The sequence below is a fragment of the Austrofundulus limnaeus genome, unplaced genomic scaffold, assembly GCF_001266775.1.
Source record: "Austrofundulus limnaeus strain Quisiro unplaced genomic scaffold, Austrofundulus_limnaeus-1.0 Scaffold323, whole genome shotgun sequence".
NCBI classification, from domain to species: Eukaryota; Metazoa; Chordata; class Actinopteri; order Cyprinodontiformes; family Rivulidae; genus Austrofundulus; species Austrofundulus limnaeus.
This window is the reverse complement of record NW_013952725.1, coordinates 87,621-103,430: the sequence shown is the minus strand read 5'-3', so window position 1 is coordinate 103,430 and position 15,810 is coordinate 87,621. Positions and strand designations below refer to the sequence as shown.

General features: G+C 42.6%; 1 protein-coding gene across 2 annotated transcripts in view; it reads left to right on the top strand.

Annotated features, from left to right (window-relative positions):
* LOC106527424 (C-myc promoter-binding protein) overlaps nt 1-15,810 on the top strand; it is a 93,586-nt gene that overhangs the window by 69,276 nt on the left and 8,500 nt on the right. For both annotated transcript variants that reach the window (XM_014022306.1, XM_014022307.1), the window contains 11 exons: nt 2,138-2,266; nt 3,544-3,660; nt 4,492-4,641; nt 5,906-7,065; nt 8,274-8,502; nt 8,668-8,771; nt 11,888-12,063; nt 12,495-12,656; nt 13,669-13,849; nt 14,099-14,353; nt 14,709-14,826. In XM_014022306.1, the coding sequence (XP_013877760.1) occupies nt 2,138-2,266; nt 3,544-3,660; nt 4,492-4,641; nt 5,906-7,065; nt 8,274-8,502; nt 8,668-8,771; nt 11,888-12,063; nt 12,495-12,656; nt 13,669-13,849; nt 14,099-14,353; nt 14,709-14,826 (2,781 nt within the window). The remainder of the gene's footprint in view (nt 1-2,137; nt 2,267-3,543; nt 3,661-4,491; nt 4,642-5,905; nt 7,066-8,273; nt 8,503-8,667; nt 8,772-11,887; nt 12,064-12,494; nt 12,657-13,668; nt 13,850-14,098; nt 14,354-14,708; nt 14,827-15,810) is intronic.

Here is a 15,810-nt window from a genome sequence, read left to right as displayed (position 1 = left end):
CAACATCTGTCCGCTCACCTGAAAAATAAATGGATAAATACATGTATGGCATACATAAATATATACACATACCCATATATGAAGAAATACATACATACATGCCTACATCCATACATACTGTAGATATATACGCACAGACATAGACCCCCGGATCAGAACACCTGTTTGTGAGCAGTTGTGAACATGTGTGTATATACAAGATTTCTCCAATGGAATATTTAATAGTGACTGTGGAGGACCGGAGACCCAACCCCCAAGACACGAGGCAGACATAGGGAAGACCAGAGCCCAAGGGCCNRAGAGGRATCHHRAGCGCAGAGCCCCAAGGGGCACCCGCACAGGAAGATCCGCCCACCCCCCAGATCAGACCATAGGGGAGAACTGGGAGAGTCCCCCAGCGACCACACGTACAGTCCCCGGGGCCAGCAGCGACAAACTCATGGGCCCCACCGGCATCCGCCATACCAAAGCAGATCCAGGAAAGGACACAGAGGTCCGGGCCCCCAGGGCGCACCCCCTCCAGGCCAAAGCCCCACAGGCCCAGAGGCCCCGAGCCCCAACAGGCAGTCACCAGGCCAGGCCGGCACACACCCCACCGGGGGGCCGAGTAGCAGCGGGCCCCCAGATAAACCAGCAGGAGGGGCAGCCCAGACCGCAGCCTGACAAATACCCRAACATACACAATCGTTGTAAACTACTGTATTAGAACAACAGTATTACCTGAACAAAATAAAAAATCYTTCAGGCTCAGAACGTTTCTTGTGTTACATTAGCTAGAGTTGCTGCTGTATAATTATTTTAAAAAATGGCAAATTGGTTTCATCTTTGATGCAGCTTTTTGCAATGTGGTTGTTTGCCAACTTTTTTAAATTCAACTTTTTTGAAACCAATAGTCTGAACTTTTGACTGAAGGTAAAATACATAACAGGAAATTTTGAGAGGACCTAAAAAAATCGGTGTAATATCTATTTCTTATGACGCCAGCACASGAAGCATGTGATACATGTGATTTTTGATCAACCGTAGCACAAAATTGGCTGCACCGATCTACATGAAGTTTGGCAGGACTGTAGATGAGTCTGACCTACACTGCGCCAGCCAACGGTTTTACGATAGACACCATATTTGAGGTGGTGGTGTCTGGACATGCAAAAATGCTTATAACTCAAAAATTATTCTACAAAGAAGCTTTAGGTTTTTTTTTGTTTAGCTGTGATGAAGGGCTATCCACTTGGCCCAACAATGAGCCCCCGGACCCCCACCCAAAACAATAAATCTGCTCTGGTGATGAGTTCTGAGTTCTGGTGCTTTGTGTATGTGCGGGGGTCATATGTGCTACCTCTATGCTGTATCTACTTTATTTATGTTTTGTTAGCTAATATATCTAGCTTATATTTAGCTAATATTTCAGAATGAGTAAGATCAAGACATCAGTTTGTGGTTTAAATGTAATTTTTAACAAATGGTCACAACTTCAATCATTTATACTCCCCTTAATATAAAAAAGAACAAATACATTGATTATTATTTCTAAACATCTCTCACCTAAAACCTGTATCGTTTAGTTATTCTGATTTAAGAAACATAGGTGTAAAATATAGGAATGCACGATATATCGGAATTAATATCGGTATCGGCCGATATTGGTCATTTTTTAGAATATCGGTATGGGTCAGATATGTAAAATGGGGCCGATATTAATATCCAATATTGATTTCCCACTTTTTATCTTTGTGTTTCTGTTTTGGGAGGTGAGACGGTTGGTTGAGCAGCATCTGTTTGATCATGATAGTGATATTGACGCTGCGCAGCCAGGAATAACTGAAGTAGGGAGCCATGTCAGAGGTCTGGTTGTTTATTTACAGTGTCAAAAAAGACCCAAGTGTGTTTGCGTGTATATGTATAAAATAATTTGTATGTTTGTGTAATATAGGTAAATATCGGTTATCGGCCATAACACCAATAATTATATCGGATATCGATATCGGCTGAAATTTTCATATGGGTGCATCCCTAGTAAAATATCATAATTTTTGTTTCTCTCTTGTTTCAGGACTTCCGTGTGTTTTAGAGTAATATTTCAGTGATGAAGTGTTAGAGTTTGCCCAGCTTGCTTGAACGTCTTGTTTCTGGGCAGATGGCAGCGACCTGGACGCTGTGAGCCACAGCAGCATGGATAGTTCTGCCGACGCTAACCCGGCCGAGCGGGGCCCCTACGCCTCAGACCCCGTCAAAGTAGACCCCACTGACGATAGATCTAGCACAGGTACGCTTCAAATGGTTGGAGCCTCTGGCGGCCATCTTGTTTTCCAATCTTTTTTCTTTTCTCTCATTGACATTTTCTTCATCCTCCTCCTTTCATCGCTCCGCTCACCATCCGTCCTCGTTCCCCTTTTCTTTTGACCCGTTCTTCCTCTGCTGCCTGGTGTTCCACATTTCCTTCCTCTGTTGTGAACCCCTCCCCCGTCACGCTGCGGTTTCTGCTCTGCTCTGTAACCCTGCCCTTCACTTTGGCCCTGCCTGTGTTGCCCTTGCATGCAGCTGGCCGTGGTGGCGGCAGCGTGGGCGCCGGGCCCATGGCAGCCCAGTCAGGCTGGGTGGGCTCTGAGCTCAGAGAAGCCACTCTCCACCCAGGTAAACATCTCCGTCACTTTCTTCTTCTCTCCGTCTCTTTCATCTTACCTGCCCTGCATCGTATTTTTTTTATTTAATTTATTCCTTTCTTTTTTTTGTTCTTTCATTGTGTTCATGTCTCTGATTCTTACCCCTCTATCAGAACTTCAGTCAGCTGTTCACCTCTCCTCTGCCCTTCACTCTTTCTCTCAACCATCTGAGCGTTTTGTCATTGTTCCTTATGGAGGGGAACTGCCCCGACAGTCATTGTTTTTATTAACTGCAGAGTTTTAATTATGGAGCTGGCACCTCGACAGGCGGCTCAGCCCAGCGATGAGTGGTTCATTTATTATCACAGTGCTAAAAAGAGTTTTCTTTCACTTGTCATTCGTTAACTTCATGCAGCGTTACAAAGGAGCTGCGCAGAGATGTCAGCATGACGGTTTCATGAAAAGGATGAAAGAGAGAAATAAATCACCAGACAGCTGGTTGCCACGAGATCTGCAGAAGATTTAAAGGCAGATGGAAGAGTTGGCCTCGGGTCTCAGCAGAGGAAACCAGCAGCAGCTGTGAAAATGATCTTTTCTTTTCCTGCAGCAACAGAAGAACTCTGCGTGCCCCGAGGAGGGCTCCTTTATGCAGCTCAGCTCAGCTGCTTTCTCTGTTTTCTTCTACCAACCAAAAACTGAAAACAAAAAAGAAGAGATGAATTAGTTGTTTTGTCTTTATCTCCTCTCTTTAACACAGTGAGAAAACACTTTGGTTATTTTCTCTTCTCTTTTAAATGATGTGTAAATGAAGAGATATAAAAATGCTTCTAAGTTTCACAAAGACTTCCCGTGTTGTTGGATTTGTTGTGATTTACTGTCATAAACTCCAGATTAATGCTTGCATTTCATTTGTGTCATTCTCTTTTCTCTAATGTTTCAGGAGATCAGTCAGATTTGGGATATAACTCCCTGTCTAAAGAGGAAGTTCGGAGAGGAGAACCCACCCCACAGGATCCGGCCCCCGACAAAGATAAGAAGGAGAGCGACTGCAGCTCCCGTCAGTAGGATGCTGGAATGATACTTATCCAGTATTTTCCTTTATTCCCTTTAGACTGACATAATAACACTGTAGACACACCTGGTTGTTAGTTTTTACAGGGTTCCTGCAGATCCTTAAAAAGTCTTAAAACTCATTGAATTCATCAATCCAATAATAAGGCCTTAACTAGCCTTTAAATGTCTTAAATCAATCTTTCAGAAGTCTTAAAAATGTGAACACATTGTAAATAGGATGATTGTAATTCATCTCAAATATTAAAATAATTGGTAACATTTATTTTTTTAAATATTCACATGCAAATATCTCAACAACCGTTCATCTCAGCAAAGTGAAATTTGTTTTGTAGTATGTTAATAATGTTGTCTTTCCAAAAATGCATTCATAGTTCTTACAAAAAATTAATGTCACAGAGACTTTAAGGTTTCATCTACAGCAAATTGGGGTTGAGACCCCACTGTGGGTCCTAAAACTCCAGATTTTGGGTCGTTAGAGGATTTCCTGAAATTAAACTAAGTTTAAAACTGACTGCTAAGAATATTTCTGCTATAGTTGGATATGGATAAAACAATTGGTCTATTTTCAAAATTTGAATACTTTAACCAAAAATACATTGATTCTTAAGTTTCTGCAAGTTTTTATTTTTTTTTATCATTTGTGTTTATTATGAAATTGATCTTAAATTTAATTTCACTTGGCATTAAAAAGTCTTTAAAAGTCTTAAATTTAACTTTCCTTAAACTGTAGGAACCCTGTCTTAGGATTATCTCAGTTTGAAGTCTTGAGAATTGTTTAATGAAAGTCCAGTTTTTAATGAGACTCTGTGTTCAGTATCAGAGACAGAAAGTGTAAAGGGAAGTAAAGACTGCCTCCCTCAGCTGGATTTGGAGATGAAGTCCTCCTTCAAACCTCGAGGAATTGTTCGCAGCAGTTATCCTTACGAGGACTCATCCTGCAAACCCAAGAGTTCTGCCAGCACAGGTAYTTTCACAAAATAAAGTTTATTAAATTTATTTTTGGGGCGTTTATTCATTCCTGATAGTAGCAACACGTTCCTGAAAACTTCTCTCCATTATCCAGAGATGTGTGGACTCTGCGAGTTTGTGACTTTTACTTCATGTTTACTACACACATGCGTCTGACGTAATTGATACGCTTCAAGCCAGTTGATGGAAACGTCTGATTCGCAGTTCTTGTTTTTTTTTTCTTTTTTGCGAAATTTTAAAAATTTTCTCAAAATTCAAATTAAAATTGGATGGAAACAGGGCTAGTGTGGTGAGGACTCTGGTAATTCCAGGCTTCTCCTTGTTTCCTTCTGTAATCCTGAGGCCAGTTCAGCACAGAGTAGTGCTGGGTGGTATGACCCAAATTTTATATCACCGTATTTACAACAATTACACCGGTTTCACGGTATTTGACTGTATTTTTTTCCCTCACAGCTCAGCTGATAATAAAATGTAATGTTGCTTATTGACTTTTTTCTTTTGCTGTACCTCTGTCTGTGTCACTGTTTCCCTCCTCTTGTACATCTTTTCTTCTTTGCCTGGTTGTAGACAGTAATCATGCCTTGGTCCAATAGTGAAGGGTTGAGAAAAGATCATTATCGGGTCTATCATTGTGTGTTAATAAAACTTGAATCACTATTCAACTAAGCTCTACTACAAAACTACTTCTCCAGGCTTTTCACAATAAAAGCATGTTAAAGTCTCCATGCATAAACGTTTTCATGCATTAACGTCTCCATTATAACGTTGTGTGTAAATCTAACCATGCACGTCACGGAAGAGTTTTTTACTACATTCAGCGATGTTGAAAATGGGATGTTTTTTTTTTACTTCAGTCAATATAAGCAGCTGAAACACCACCCGCCGCCGGTTACTCCAACAATCTGCTTCAACAATAACATTAGCATGCTAATGCACATAGCGGTGCTGCGAGGAAACGTGTCCTCCAGGAAACAGTTCAYTGGCGGCCGCGACGAAACGTTCCAAACGTGTTCAGGCTATTTAAACCAGAATGTCCGGTATTCAGAAAATTCATATCATAACAAAAATAAAAACCGGTTTTCGGTACAAAACAGTATAGTGCCCAGCACTAGCACAGAGTTCCAAACGAATGAGCCTGTAACAGTTCACATCAAATAATGACATTTACTGCTACACCCCAGTTTTTCCTCTGCACCTAATTATTGTCTCTCATCAGAAGTTTATACTTATTCTTAGATCACGTCTCTTCCTGTCTGCAGGCCATGTGGCAGGTCTCCTCTTCACCTCCTCGCTGGATGAGATCGGTGAAGTTCACAGCAGCAGTTTGATCAGGAGACATAAGAGTGTTCTGGAGGAGGTGGTGGGCAGCACCAGCGGCAGCTCTGCTCTGGACTGGCAGGTTGTGAGGGGTCGCCGGTTGAGTGGGGACACGGCGGGCGGCGGCGGCACCACCGTGCTCGGCCTCGGGATGAACCAGGCTGAAACGGATCCGGATAAGATCGCAGGGCACTTGGGCGCAGATGCCAAAATTCTGTCCAGCGCTAGTTTCAATAGGAGGTCTCGTTCTCAAGGACAGAGMGGCTGTGAAGGACTAACTGCTAAAGCTGGGGGGTCTTTCAGGTGTTGTGAGGAGGAAGAGGAAGGTCAGGTGTCTAGTGATGAAGASAGGAGTCAAACAGAGGCCATTTTTGATTTTGAAGACCTGGAAATAGACAAGCCTGCCACAGAGGTTAGCCCACACAGCAGAGTTCACAGGAAGCCCTTTGAACGCAGCGCCAGCTATGGAGGCGTGAGCGCTGCCACACCCAAAGGAACTATCAGGAGGACTGGAATTGAAACAGGCTATGACCCACTTTCCCTTCTAGCAGCAGAACTGCAGCCTGGACGGCCGGACACCACTCAGCTCGTGGAAGAAGACGAGGCCGGCACGCCGAAAGCTGGCAGGAACCTGGCCCGAGAGATCGAGGTCTACATGAACCACCTGGACACCCCGCTGAGCAGTCGCACGTCCAGCTCCGACCTGCAGGACCTGGCCAGCCCGCTCCTCCTCCACCCCTCCACGGCCTCCGCCCCCCGCAGGTCCAGCCTGCCCCACGGCTCCCCCTTCAGGACGGCCGGGGTGCCGCGCTCTTTCACCTTCCACCAAACCTCACCCTCCCAGCCCGTCTCTCRCCAGCGTATGGTCTCATCCCCATCCTGTCCCAGCTCCAGCACCAGCCCCAGCCTCAGCCCCTTCAGAGAGCAGGCTGACGGAGTGATGATGTCACCTTCGTCCTCCTCCTCCTCCTTCGCCCTGGACACTTTGCTTACACCCACTCTAGACGTCTTTAAGACCAGCGTGGTCTCTGCTGGGAAGGGCGTGGCTGAGAAGGCGAGCCGCTGGTATTCACGTTTGGCCACCTACACCACACCTACCAAGGTAACGTTGTTACACTTTACTTTTGGTGACAGTAGAAACATATTTAATGTTTAAATATTATATTTGTAAATTCTGTCATGGTTCARCTCTGTTTCTGTCTGCCAGAAATAAGGTCAGAGAAAAAGAACAAAGATTTTAAAGGCTTAACTTTAAGACTTTGACAAAAAAATGCTCTTCTTTGAATTTGCTGTACAAGAAACACAGAACAAAACAACAACCATGGTGCACCAGATAGTCAGGTGGACTTTGTGGATGTTTTTATGTTTTGTTCTTTGTTAAAAATAGTCACACAATCTAAAGCCGTTGCCTCTTCCTCGTTGGCCATGTTAATGTACTCTGAAACCATGACTGATCTCAACAGGTCTCACATGATTTTCTGTCTGAATGTGTCTGAGTGAAATCTGTCGGCTTGTTGTCTGCTGTGTGGCATAGAAAAAAAATAGTTTGGCCCGGTTCTGGCCCACACAACGCACACAACACTTGGCCCAGACACCGCAAAGAATGACAGGGCTTTGGTGGTCCAGAGGTGGTCCATGCTTGGGCCAGCACCACATAAACCAGACCATAACTGGGCCAGTCGTGGCATGCCATCTTACAGACAGCACCATCATAGCCAAACCTGGCCCACATCTGGTTAACAAACCACTTGTGATGCCAGCAGTGCCAGCTTGTCAGCAGGTCTGGCCCACACCTGTTTGCTGTGTGGATGGTTCTAATGACGTTTTATAATGAAGCATGTAAAATAACTTTGTGACGTTACCTACTGAGTTCATTTTAAACCTGTATTTAAATGCTTAATTTATAAATGTCAAAGTAAATTCAGGCAGAAACTTTTTTAGTTTTACTCTAAAACTGTTTTAAGTCTGCGCTGCAGCCTTCTGTTGCCATCTGGTGACTGTTCAGGTTAATTTATTTTCAGATGTAAAAACTTTAAACTTTGAACTAAGCTGACATCCTTGTATTTGTTTCTGGTTCGACTTCTCCCTCTGCACACTGTGCTGCATGCAGTTTTGTTTTTTTGCTTGATGATTTCCTGTCTTCTTTTTCTTGTTGGATCAAAGGATCTTAAAGGAAACCACAGAGAGCGTGGTGGAGTTCAGGCATCGTGAACACACCTCTTCAATAGCTCAGTTTAGAAGTTTGCTGAAGTGTCATTAAGTGTCGACGTGTTTAGCTTCGACCTGTTTGACTCTCTTCTGTCCACTCAGGATGCCCATAGTGACCGTCTGAGTGTGTCGTCCCTCGTTGTTGGAGATCCAGAATGCTCCTCCCTGCTGGATGAAGCTGAGTGTGCAGAGTCTGAGTGCTCAGTGGTGTTTCCTCAGAGAAATGGCCCCCCGGGGCCTCGCAGGAGCCCCAGGCGCAGCTCTGTCCACAGCAGAGTGAGCAGCCCCCCTGTGAGCTGCAGCCTCAGGAAACCCTCATCTCTCCTTCCTGGTAAACACAACCTCTCCTCTGGGAAAAAGAAAACATTCAGTCTTTTTAAAAAACAGTTTTTACAGCTGAAGATACAGTCAATTTTACCGGTTAGTTTGAAAACTGTTCACATTGAACAAACATAAAAAGCATTTCTTCTTTGTCACATTTGCTGGTCGTCTGCAGGAAGTGCTCTGTCTCCGCCTGAATTCCCTCTACCTGACAAGTCAGACCTCGGCTCGTCTCGCTACACCAGCAACACCAGCATCTTCAACAACTACGCCATGGAGGTAAAAACTAGAGCTTTACACTTTGAGCTGAACTTGGTTACTTGGAACTTTCTTTTTTTTATTTGCAGCTTTTATGGGGAAAGTATTGTTCTTTTGGGTTTGCTTGGTGTCCTGTGGTCCTTTTTATCTAGTGCCTCTACAGCATTTTGACTTGGCTGAATTCTGTTTAGCATGGTTCAGGTGGTTTTCTATTACACTTCAGTAACAGCTCCAGCAGGTGGGTTCATCAAAAAGTTGGGCGGCCCCAGAGCCCGAAAATTGATGCCACACGCCTTACCAGCTGGTGGCGGTTATTCTCCATTTAACTGTTTGCCAGCCACCAATAAACACAGAAGAAGACCCTGAAAATATACGCAGCACAACAATGGAGGTTTTGTGATTCAACCAGTGACCAACATTTTCATGCCAGAATGGTAGACGTACAGCAAAGTACATTCCGAAAAATGGGCTGTTTCCACAAGTCCTTGTTGGTGGAAAAGCCTTGGACCTGTAGAACCATCCTTAGACAGTTTATAATGTATGTGATATTTTGTACAGTGCACTGAGACAAGGCAGCACGACGGCTCAGTGGTTAGCACTGACGCATCGCAGCAAGAAGGTCCTGGGTTTGATCCCCGGTTTGGACCTGGGGTCTTTTTGTGCTGAGTTTGCTGTTTTACTTATTCTTGTTGGCGTTTTTTTGTGGTACTCCGGTTTCCCCCACCCCSCAAAAACATGTACAACAGGTTGCCTTCAGGCCCAGGCCTCCCTTGAAAAAGAGATCTGTGAGCTCACTGGGATTTGCCTGGTTAAATCATGGTAAAATAAAAAAAGATGACTTGTTGTGACTTGGCACTATATACAGTGGTTTGCAAAAGTATTCATACCCCTTGAACTTTTCCATATTTTGTCACATTACAACCACAAACATAAATATATTTCACTGGAATTTAATGTGAAAGACCAACACAAAGTGGTATACAATTGTGAAGTGGAAGCAAAATTTTACATGAATSAAAACATTTTTTACAAATAAAAAACTGAAAAGTGCGACGTGCAAAAGTATTCAGCCCCCTTTTCCCTGAGTGCAACCAATTGCATTCAGAAGTTGCCTGATGACTGCTAATGACTCAAAAGGGTCCACCTGTGTGTAATCTAATCTCAGTACAAATACAGCTGCTCCGTGACGGCCTCAGATGTTGGTTAAGAGAATATTGGGGAGCAAACAGCATCATGAAGTCCAAAGAACACACCAGACAGGTTAGGAATATGGTTTTGGAGAAGTTTAAAGCAGGCTTAGGTTATAAAAAGATTTCCCAAGCTTTGAACATCTCACGGAGCACTGTTCAATCCATCATCCGGAAATGGAAAGAGTATGGCACCACAGTAAACCTGCCAAGACAAGGCCGTCCACCTAAACTTACAGGCCGAACAAGGAGATCACTGATCAGAGAGGCAGCCAAGAGGCCCATGGTGACTCTGGATGAAATGCAGAGAGCCACAGCTCAGGTGGGGGAAACTGTCCACAGGACAACAATTAGTCGTGCACTACACAAATGTGGTCTTTATGGAAGAGTGGCAAGGAGAAAGCCATTGTTAAAAGAAAACCATAAGAAGTCCCGTTTGCAGTTTGCCAGAAGCCATGTTGAGGACACAGCAAACGTGGAAGAAGGTGCTTTGGTCAGACGAGACCAAAATTGAACTTTTTGGCCACAATGCAAAACGCTATGTGTGGCGGAGAAAGAACACTGCACATCACTCTGAAAACACCATCCCCACTGTCAAATATGGTGGTGGCAGCATCATGCTCTGGGGGTGCTTCTCTTCAGCAGGGACCGGGAAGTTGGTCAAAGTTGATGGGAAGATGGATGGAGCCAAATACAGGGCAATCTTGGAAGAAAACCTGTTGGAGTCAGCAAAAGATTTGAGACTGGGGCGGAGGTTCACCTTCCAGCAGGACAACGACCCTAAACATAAAGCCAAAGCTACAATGGAGTGGTTTAAAAAAAGAATATTCATGTGTTAGAATGGCCCAGTCAAAGTCCAGACCTAAACCCAATTGAGAATTTGTGGCAAGATCTCAAAACTGCTGTTCACAAACGCTCTCCATCCAATCTGACTGAGCTTGAGCTGTTTTGCAAGGAGGAATGGGCAAGAATTGCAGTCACTAGATGTGCAAAGCTGGTGGAGACATACCCTAAAAGACTTGCAGCTGTAATTGCAGCAAAAGGTGGCTCCACAAAGTATTGACTCAGGGGGGCTGAATAATTTTGCACATCGCACTTTTCAGTTTTTTATTTGTAAAAAATGTTTTGATTCATGTAAAATTTTGCTTCCACTTCACAATTGTATACCACTTTGTGTTGGTCTTTCACATTAAATTCCAGTGAAATATATTTATGTTTGTGGTTGTAATGTGACAAAATATGGAAAAGTTCAAGGGGTATGAATACTTTTGCAAACCACTGTAAATAACTGAACTGAAAGCCAGAAGTCAGTGGAAGCAGAAAAAACATCTGAAATTAAAACAACTCTTTCTCTTCTGTTAAGAGAAGCATCTAAATGTAGTTTGAGTTGCTTTGACATCTGATTTGAATGAATTAGTGATTAGAAACAGAAACAACCTGTATTGTCCCGTGCGGGGAAATTCTGATGTAGTAGCAGCAGCACATAAATAGTATGTTGCCATGGAACAATATCAATAGTAGCAACAATAATACAATTAAAGATTAAACGTTGTAACAATCAAAATAAACATACATCAAAGTCAAAATAAGACTGATAATTACAGTACCAGTCCATCAAGGAGAAATTAGATAAAAATGAAAGTCCAAAACAATTTTAACAGGATTAACAGGTTCTGCAGGACTTGAAGACCTGCTGAAGCAGGAAAACAACTAAAACATGCAGGATGGTGGTCCTCCAGGACCAGTGTTGGGCACCACTGCTTTAGAAGATCCTCTTTATTGAAACTTTATTTTTTTTTACCCTGTAGGGTTTTTAAGTCATGTGAGTTTAACTTTTTTCATGAAATGTTTTCTGACAGAAGAACAATAAGGACCTGCATAAACAGGAGTAAACTGAAGGTAAACGTAGTTAATTCCAGCTCCTTCAGTGTGTTCTCTCTCTCTCCCCAGCTGCTGATCTCCAGCTGCTCTCGGTGTAAAACATGTGACTGTTTGGTTTACGACGAGGAGATCATGGCCGGCTGGACGGCCGACGACTCCAACCTGAACACCACCTGTCCCTTCTGTGGGAACCCCTTCCTGCCTTTCCTCAACGTGGAGATCCGGGACATGCGAGGGACTGGGAGGTACACGAGGACACTTAAAAATCAAACAAATAAAGAACATCTGTAAATCTCTTTTGTGCTTTTCTCTTTCTACAAATTTACAAACATATCTGAAAACAAACTTTTAGCTAAATGATGATGAATTGTCAAAAATAATTGTAATTTATATGAAAGTTTTGGCTTTAATATCTATAAAGATAATATTCAGGTCAGAATGGAATTTAAAGGAATTTAATTCAAAATAAATGTACCTAATACCTGTAAAATCATTTCACTGTTCTTTAAAATTAGTTATTGTTGAGTAGTTTGTCTCAGAATCATTACTTTGACCTTCCTGAAAATGAATAACTGAATGTTTTTGATGGTTCCTGACCAAACAAAACTAAAATATTCACAAACACAAAACCATTCAATAGAAATGACAAAATTTCTTTACTTTGTTTTCACTCCAGGCTTTTCCTGAAGGGCAGCCCGTCCCTGGATGAAGCAATGACATCATCGTACTCCACCTCCACAGGTATGGACACGGGGACGTCCACTTTGTCCACACCGTGTCCCACCACAGCTGTGTGCCCCCCCTCCCCATCGACAGCCATGCAGGACAGCTCTGGAAGGTACTCACTGTCAGTTAACGCTTCGCCACATTTTTGATTTTACACATCAGTCCTAAAATAAATTATGTCCTGCTTCTTTTAATTTATAGCAGAAGAAAACCAAAACTCAAAATCCTTAGTGGTAAATATAAACTATAAGTTGTAAACTTAACACCAAAAGTACAGAAATATGTGTTTAGTAGATTATTTCTTTGTTGCAATGCTTCTTGGCAATAAACCATAATCTGTTGGAAAGCCTGTTAATTTCTCTTTTAAATGGTGTCAGATTTGTAAGGAACATGCATTTGTGGGATGAGATTTTACTGCATTAAGATGCCTGTGACATCAAATTTTTGTAATAAACATTAACGCATTTTTGGAAAGATAACATTCATAACACATTGCAAAAAAAATTTCACGTCACTGAGATGAACAGTTGTTTTTTTTTTCTCTTTAAAGTCACGCTCTGCAGTTGTTGAGATATTTGCTTGTGAAGAAACAGGAAGTGATGTCAAAGGGGAATGTCTGCATGTAAACGGAGCATTGTTACAAAAGCTAACAACACAGACTGTAGGGAAGAATCTAATGTTTCTTTAGATTAGTTTTAGTCGCTATCAAAGAGAGACGAAGAAAAGTTGAAGTTTAAATAATTTTGTTTTAATAAACAAGAGACCAGCGAGTTAATTTTATTAAGGGGTTCCCCTTTGATGTCACTTCCTGTTTTACTTTGACTGAACCAAATTCTAAAGAAAATAGGCCAGTCGTGGCAAAATGGGTAATATCACATGTATTATGCCAATTTTCTTAAGTGTAAAGATGCTTTCTTTGACTTTTTGTATTTGAAGGATAGGCATGTCACTGGCACTTTAATATAAAAATAATTCAGCCTTTTTGAAGTTGGAAGTGTTCAGGTATGCAGTGCACTTCACTTCATGTTTAAATGTACTTTAACACTAATGCACACTATGTTTTCTGAAGTTTTTACATTAAAAGTGATTTCATTATTTGGACGCCCTTCCCTGTGTCTACCCAGGGTGTGGCCAATCAGAGCACAAGGAATCAACATCCCCTTAGAGCGACAGCAGGGGGCGCTGTCCTCTGGAGGAGCAATGACCCGCAGCGTCAGCGCCTTCAGTCCTCTGGAGGAGTCGTCTGGATTCGGCCGCTGCCTGCCGACATCAGGCAGCCTGCCCACTCATCTGAATGAAGCCACGGTGTGTAGCCACACTTTGGTCTGAACCGGGTGTGAACATACAGGTGTAGCTCAGCAACATGTCACCAAAGACTTGTGTCAAGATTAGAAAAATCAAATAAAGCTGTGACTTGATGTAAAGTTGAGGAAGCATTAAGAGTGACTCTCTGGTCTTGAGGTATCAGACTAGGATCACATTTCTTCTTCTTCCTCTTCACTTTGAGTAGAGTGAGGGGAGATGAAGTCTAATGGTCCTTTCTGTCCCGACCAGGACCCCATGAGCATGGACTGGAGGCTCCACAACCCCGAGCCTGTGACAGTTCCTTATTTGAGCCCGCTGGTGCTGTGGAAGGAACTGGAGAGCCTGCTGGAGAACGAGGGCGACATGGTGATCAGTGAAGCCGACATGGTGGACCATCATCCCATCATCTACTGGAACCTGGTCTGGTACTTCAGACGGCTGGATCTGCCCAGCAACCTGCCGGGTCTCATCCTCACGTCTGAGCACTGCAACAAAGACACTCAGGTCAGAAACAGACTTTATTTCCAAGAGAACTGATCGGTCATAGTTCCAGCAGTTCACAATAAAATCTACAAAATAACTTTACTGTTGTTTTACAGTGATAACTATAGTGATGTAGCTTTTGTAAACTTTATATCATGTAAACATTGATTAAATGTTTAAATAAGACTTTCAAGGGGTGAATATTTATGAAAATAATTATTTTACATTGCATATTTTTATTTATGTGGTACGGCTATGATTGACTTTCACATTTAAATGTTTTTGAAGGCCAGTTTATATTGATCATAACTGATGTATAGCAGGGGTGAATACTTTTTATGTTGACTGTAACTCACTGTTTCTGTGTCTCCTTCAGATCCCTCGTCACTGGATGTCAGAGGACAGTAAACACGTGTTGATCCAGATCCTGTGGGACAACCTGAAGCTGCACCAGGACCCAGTCCAGCCTCTCTACATCCTCTGGAACGCATACAGTGAGTCACGCTGCTCTCGCACACTTTGTTTACTTGTTTTTTTTTCTCCAATAAAACATGAAATCAAACCGTATCGGCCCACAAATCAGCAGCACAGAAAAGAGACAAAGTTTAGAGAGGGTGGGGTATAAAGCAGGAATAACCAGCTTAAATGATCTCTCACTGGGCTGCAGCTGCTGGTGAGGAGCTGGCAGCTCAGAATTGATATGTTTACATTGTGTTGCAGCTTCACTGAACTCTCCAGTTCTGAGTGTTTCAGACTAAACGACCAACGGGTGGCCACATGCTGACAGATCAGAAGCTTAAAAACTCTATGCTTGGCTGTGCACATTATYTAGTTGGCTAACTCTGCCCACATCGTACCAGGGCAGCCTGATATTTGGAAAAAAAAACAACATTCTGATTTTTTTCTAACCCTGCAATATAAAAAATACAGGAATTTTCAACAGATGAATATTTTTTTTGGTGCACTTTAAATGTATTTTATTTATTTATTTGTTTGTTTATTCATTTATTTAGTCAATTTAAATATTTCTGTTTTTATTTCTAATTATGTCAGTTTCGGTCCTCCATACTACCTTTCATTCATATCAGGTGTGTTTGAGCAGAGAAAAAAGTAAAACATGCAGGGCTGCGGCCCTTGAGGACCAGGGTTGCCCACCCCTGGTCTGTGTGATTCACATGAGAAAACACTGACTGCTTGTAGCCCAGTGAGACATGAGCTGTAGTGCTGGGTTTATTGTATTTCACTTTATTATAAAGCGTTTGTGCTGTTGGAGTATTGATGTGTGTGAGAGAACAGCCTGTTGCTGCAGTAACTGATGTTACCTCAGAGAAGAGGAGCAGAGGATGGAGGCTAGGGATGGGCGATATGGACTGAAAAATGTATATCATGGTAACGATAAGTGACAATACTGTGTACATACACACACACACACACACACACACACACACACACACACACACACACACACACACACACAC